The sequence below is a fragment of the Schistocerca cancellata genome, chromosome 9, assembly GCF_023864275.1.
Source record: "Schistocerca cancellata isolate TAMUIC-IGC-003103 chromosome 9, iqSchCanc2.1, whole genome shotgun sequence".
Lineage (NCBI taxonomy): Eukaryota > Metazoa > Arthropoda > Insecta > Orthoptera > Acrididae > Schistocerca > Schistocerca cancellata.
The window spans coordinates 370982432-370988655 of NC_064634.1; the positions used below are offsets into that span (position 1 = coordinate 370982432).

Below are 6224 nucleotides of genomic sequence, written 5' to 3' on the forward strand. Positions count from 1 at the left end.
TTTAACTGCTCAAGGTAGTTTCCAGATAAAGCACTTAAAAAAATTTCACTGGATTCTTTGTCCCTGCCACCAGTTATGAACGTCTGAGTCTCCCAGTCTATATCCGGCAAATTAAAATCTCCACCCAGAACTATAACATGGTGGGGAAATCTACTCGAAATATTTTCCAAATTATCCTTCAGGTGCTCAGCCACAACAGCTGCTGAGCCAGGGGGCCTATAGAGACATCCAATTACCATGTCTGTTGTCGCCAGTGGTCGGCGGAAGGTGCACGTGCCCGTCGACCTGGGACCGGACCGCAGCGACGCACGGATGCACGCCAAGACCGTAGGATCCTACGCAGTGCCGTAGGGGACCGCACCGCCACTTCCCAGCAAATTAGGGACACTGTTGCTCCTGGGGTATCGGCGAGGACCATTCGCAACCGTCTCCATGAAGCTGGGCTACGGTCCCGCACACCGTTAGGCCGTCTTCCGCTCACGCCCCAACATCGTGCAGCCCGCCTCCAGTGGTGTCGCGACAGGCGTGAATGGAGGGACGAATGGAGACGTCTTCAGCGATGAGAGTCGCTTCTGCCTTGGTGCCAATGATGGTCGTATGCGTGTTTGGCGCCGTGCAGGTGAGCGCCACAATCAGCACTGCATACGACCGAGGCACACAGGGCCAACACCCGGCATCATGGTGTGGGGAGCGATCTCCTACACTGGCCGTACACCACTGGTGATCGTCGAGGGGACACTGAATAGTGCACGGTACATCCAAACCGTCATCGAACCCATCGTTCTACCATTCCTAGACCGGCAAGGGAACTTGCTGTTCCAACAGGACAATGCGCGTCCGCATGTATCCCGTGCCACCCAACGTGCTCTAGAAGGTGTGAGTCAACTACCCTGGCCAGCAAGATCTCCGGATCTGTCCCCCATTGAGCATGTTTGGGACTGGATGAAGCGTCGTCTCACGCGGTTTGCACGTCCAGCACGAACGCTGGTCCAACTGAGGCGCCAGGTGGAAATGGCATGGCAAGCCGTTCCACAGGACTACATCCAGCATCTCTACGATCGTCTCCATGGGAGAATAGCAGCCTGCATTGCTGCGAAAGGTGGATATACACTGTACTAGTGCCGACATTGTGCATGCTCTGTTGCCTGTGTCTATGTGCCTGTGGTTCAGTCAGTGTGATGATGTGATGTATCTGACCCCAGGAATGTGTCAATAAAGTTTCCCCTTCCTGGGACAATGAATTCACGGTGTTCTTATTTCAATTTCCAGGAGTGTATTTTCAAAACAAACGTTCGATTTTGTAAGGGCTTTATCTGGTCCGTAGCAGTGTACAAAAGTGAAACGAGGAGGATAATCGCTTCAGACAAGTAAACAAAAGACACTTTCGAGATGTGGGGCTACAGAAGAATGCTCAAGATTAGATGGGTAGATCGATTAAATACTTAACTCTATCGAATTGTGCAAATAAAAGTTTATGGAACAACTTGATTTAATGTTGGGAGCAGTTGATAAGACGCATCGTGAGGCATCAAGGAAATGTCAATTCGCTGATGGCGGAAAGTTTGGGAGGTAAAAGTTGAAGATTGAGACGAGGATGTGAAAAGAGCAACCAGGTGATCGTCGGTTGTAGGTTGCAGCACTTACTCACAGATGAAGAAGCTCACACAGCATAGATTAGCGCGGAAAGCCGCGTTGAACCAGACTCTATACGGAACACCACAAGAAGCACAACAATGAAGCACCTTTTGCGTAGACAAAATCAATTAACTATGAATTTTCACAATTAAAAAAAAAAGAAAAACATTCATAAATACTACAGTTTTCAATGCTGTTCGCCTGAAATGTCATTTTCCATTCTTTATAACGCCACAGGATTTTCATGGAAATGTCACAGACGGTTTATTTGAAATTTTCTGTAGTTTATGTGCTAAAAGCTTCAGAAAAATATATTTTTCCTCAAACACAAAAATTATTCCGTAACCAGAACTTCACGTTTTGACACATAGAACACTTTTCAAGGGAATCTCAAATCTGAGGTAAAATACTTTTTATGTGCTTGACTGTGCCATAGGGATGAAAAATTTCGAATCTCTCCTCCACACGAAACATAGGGTGCTGATTAGTGAGGGTCTCTTGAAATTTTTAGCGGCAGAATACATACGAGATGAAGGTAGTTTCTTACCAGTGCGGAAACTACGCACCAGCTGCATTTTCTGCTCATTACTGAAAGTTCAGGGAGAACATTGAATCCTTAGAACTAATTATCTCAACGACTTGTAAGTGACTGTTGCAACACCACAGGAAAAACCTATGTGGTAACTTATCTCGCTCGATAAAACAGAACCATTAACTTTTTCTCAATGAGCGAGAATTCCCGAAGTCTGATAAGAGACTGCAATTACTTATGACTGCGCACGTGTTACAGTATATATAGGGTGCGGCGCCAGCAGCGTGCAGCCACCGCCTCCAGAATGCAACGCCTCGCCCTCTTGCTCGTGTGTCTGCTCGGCTCTGCCGTAGCCTTGCCGGCCCGCACCAGGCTCTGGAGCAGGGGCAACAGCCGCATCATCGGAGGAAGCAACGCCAACATCGCCAACTACCCGTGGCAGCTGTCCTTCCAGTATGGCGGTTCGCACATCTGCGGAGCCTCCATCATCAGCTCCAGCTGGGCGCTGACGGCCGCTCACTGTGTGGACGGTATGAGCCTCCTGCTGATGACTTTCAGAGCCGGATCGTCTATCCGTGGAAGCGGTGGCACCGTCCTGAGGGCCTCCTCTGGCTACATGCACGCATCGTACGACAGCAACACGGTGGACTACGACGTCGCCGTCGTTCAGGTGAGCAACTCGCCCAGGTCTTGCACGTAAGGCCTATTTTTACGTCATTTCCTATATCATTAGGGGATATGTTGTGCTAAATAAACCATACGCTGTGTGCAAAGTAGAGCCACCCTCGATCAGAAGGTCATCAAAACGTCAAGTTATAATAATATCAGTGCATACAACTCCCCTCTTCCTGATTTGAGATAATCTTTCTATGTCAGGTACAAAGGGACGTATGGTTTTGATGCAGAGTTGACGTCAGTGGACAGTTTCTATTTTTTATATGTATAAACAAGTCCAAACATTTATGTTGAGCTATAGTAAACAATAATGTTCTAAATACTGTATAGCCCCAACATGATTCCTTTGTATTTGTAACGCACTTGCATCACCAGGAAATATGAATTAAGTCTGATAACACGTTATTATGTTATGCAGCGATACGTCTTACACTCGGTAGGTGACTGATTTGTTTGTAACACTAGTGAGAGAATAAAACGGCATCTAATTTTAAATTTAGATGGATTTAAAATGCTACACAAGGTCATCTTTAAGGGCCTGTGAAGAGCTATGTAACTATGGGTAGTGACCTACTGCCCTTGTTGGGATGATTAGTTTCGTCTGCGTCTATGATTAGGTGACAATCGTAAACAGGAATTAAAAGTTCTAAAGAACATACAGAAATAATCAGTCCGCAAAGTTTTTAGGACTGGAAGACTATAAAATATAGCTACATATCAAATATATGAATCGATTTCTTTGTGCCACTGACTTTACTGCCGGCCGGAGTGGCTGAGCGTTTCTAGGCGCTATAGTCTGGAGCTGCGCGACCGCTACGGTCGCAGGTTCGAATCCTGCCTCGGGTATGGATGTGTGTGATGTCCTTATGTTAGTTAGGTTTAAGTAGTTCTAAGTTCTTGGGGACTGATGACCTCACAAGTTAAGTCCCATAGTGTTCAGAGCCATTTGAACTGACTTTACTGATCTAGAATCCAACATATACTGAATCAAATTCAGAAAGCCACTAAGAAAAAGTGTAGAACAACTTATTTTCTGAATGTAGGTAAACAGTTTATCAGTTAGCACGGGTAGCTCTTTAGGGAGTCTTGGATGGCTACGGTGCTGCGTACATAAAAACAATTTCATTGGATTATTCGAGGGAGATGTTAGATACCACAGACAGGAATTCCACTTTCAGTGGAGAACAGCAACGCGCTTACAGGAGAAGGTTACCTGCAGCTGATTAAAAGAGAAGTGTTAATTCTGTGAAGACAGAGACATCGTTCAGCTCTAATGGCAAACGGTACTACTCAATAATGAATATATATCAAATGTGTAAGTAGAAGCATTTGTGTGATGAAATCACGAAATGTTCGATATTATGACCTACTTGGTAATATATTCCAAAATCTAGGACCGAGCGAGGTGGCGCAGTGGTTAGACACTGGACTCGCATTCGGGAGGACGACGGTTCAATCGCGCGTCCGCCCATCCTGATTTAGGTTCTCCGTGATTTCCCTAAATCGCTCCAGGCAAATGCCGGGATGGTTCCTTTCAAAGCGCTCGGCCGACTTCCTTCCCCGTCCTTCCCTAATCCGATGAGACCGATGACCTCGCTGTCTGGTCTCCTTCCCCGAAACAACCAACCAAAATCTGGGAATCGTATGTGTTACTGCAAAGATTGATGAGCTCAGAGATCATAAGATATAATAACTTTGGAACCTGTAATAGATATGTCTGAAGAACGTAAGCAAAAATTGTTTGATGAAGCAAAATTATACCATATGATGGAAAGCAGTTCTACTACAATGAATGTGTAGAGTCCATAGATCTCCAGAATGAGATTTTCGCTCTGCGGAGTGTGCGCTTGTATGAAACTTCCTGACAGATTAAAACTGTGTGCCGGACCGAGACTCGAACTTGGGACCTTTGCCTTTCGCGGGGAACTAGTCAACAAACTGAGCTACCCAAGCACGACTCACGACCCGTTCTCACAGCTTCAGTTCTGCCAGTACCTCGAATCCTATCATCCAAATTTCACAGAAGCCCTTCTGCGAACCTTGCAGAACTAGCACTCCTGAAAGAAAGGATATTGCGGAGACATGGCTTAGCCACAGCCTGGGGGATGTTTCTGTAATGAGATTTTCACTCTGCAGCGGAGTGTGCGCTGGTATGAAACTTCCTGACAGCACTTGCCCTCGAAAGGCAAGGGTCCCGAGTTCGAGTCTCAGTCCGGCAAACAGTTTTAATCTGTCAGGAAGTTCCATACATCTGTTAAGATACCAGTCTGAGTGCTTACGTCATTAATATCAGAGAGGAATCATAAATAATCAGCTTAGCATTTACAGTCGTCTCTAAACATTCTCCACATTATCACTCCAAGAGTGAAAGAAATAAACACGCAGTGGATAATTGTACATTAAGATCGCGTGCAATGCTCAGAATTATATCGCTGCCATTCAGACACAAATAAGAATTGCTTCCTCTCCTGTTCCAGGTGTCTGGATCCCTGCTCGGAACGAACGCCCAGGCCGTCAACCTCCCATCCGACGGCTACGACCCCGCCGGAGGCCTGGCCGTGACCGTCACTGGCTGGGGATCCACGTACACAGACGGTCCGGCCCCGAGCAACCTGCAGAAGCTGGACATCAGCATCGTGGCGCGCTCCACCTGCCAGAGCATCTTCGCCAACGTGAACACCGTGACGGCCCGCATGGTGTGCGCCGGCAGCGCGGGCCAGAGCGTGTGCAGCGGAGACTCGGGCGGCCCCCTGGTCAGCGGCAGCACGCAGGTGGGCATCGTCTCCTGGGGGGTCAGCCCCTGCGAGGCCAGCCCCGGCGTCTACGCCAACGTCGGAAACCTGCGCTCCTGGATCCGCTCTGCAGCAGGTGTCTAAGGCCTTCTGGTTCGCAGCTGCTCTCTGCAACGTGCATCTGCACGTTTTAACAAGAAGGTTCCTGTTGTATACAAGATGACCTTTCAGAAATAAATAACTATATACCAATTGCCAATTTTGTTGTTGTTGGCGAATATAGAGATCATATGAGCACTTAATGAACGGAAACTTTGTAACTGATTACAACTACTGAAGTAAAAGCAAAAAACAAAATTTAAATTTTATATTTGTGCAAGACACAACTGTTGTTGGTAAGATGAAATCAACAGAACACACACTCGAAACCTGGTGGAAGAACAAATTCACACGTCTGCTGCGGCCATCTCATTTCACGGTCAAGGAGTTATATAGACTGACTGAAAAAAGTCACAACACCAAGAAGGTACTGTGTGACGTAAACGAAAGTTGGTAGACGTGTTCCTATATCTCAGACATGATGCGTGTTCTGATTTCGCGCCACTCGACTAAGAGTGGTGCTAGTAGCGATCCCAATCGGGTTTGCTTTA

General features: G+C 46.9%; 1 protein-coding gene across 1 annotated transcript; it reads left to right on the forward strand.

The window, feature by feature from the left end:
- Nucleotides 1-2460: 2460 nt before the first annotated feature.
- On the forward strand, nt 2461-5937 carry LOC126100661 (trypsin delta-like). Its single transcript, XM_049911282.1, has 2 exons — nt 2461-2837; nt 5320-5937. The coding sequence occupies exons 1-2, from the start codon at nt 2472-2474 to the stop codon at nt 5716-5718; spliced, it is 765 nt and encodes a 254-aa protein (XP_049767239.1). The 5' UTR covers nt 2461-2471; the 3' UTR covers nt 5719-5937.
- The last annotated feature ends 287 nt before the right edge of the window (nt 5938-6224 follow it).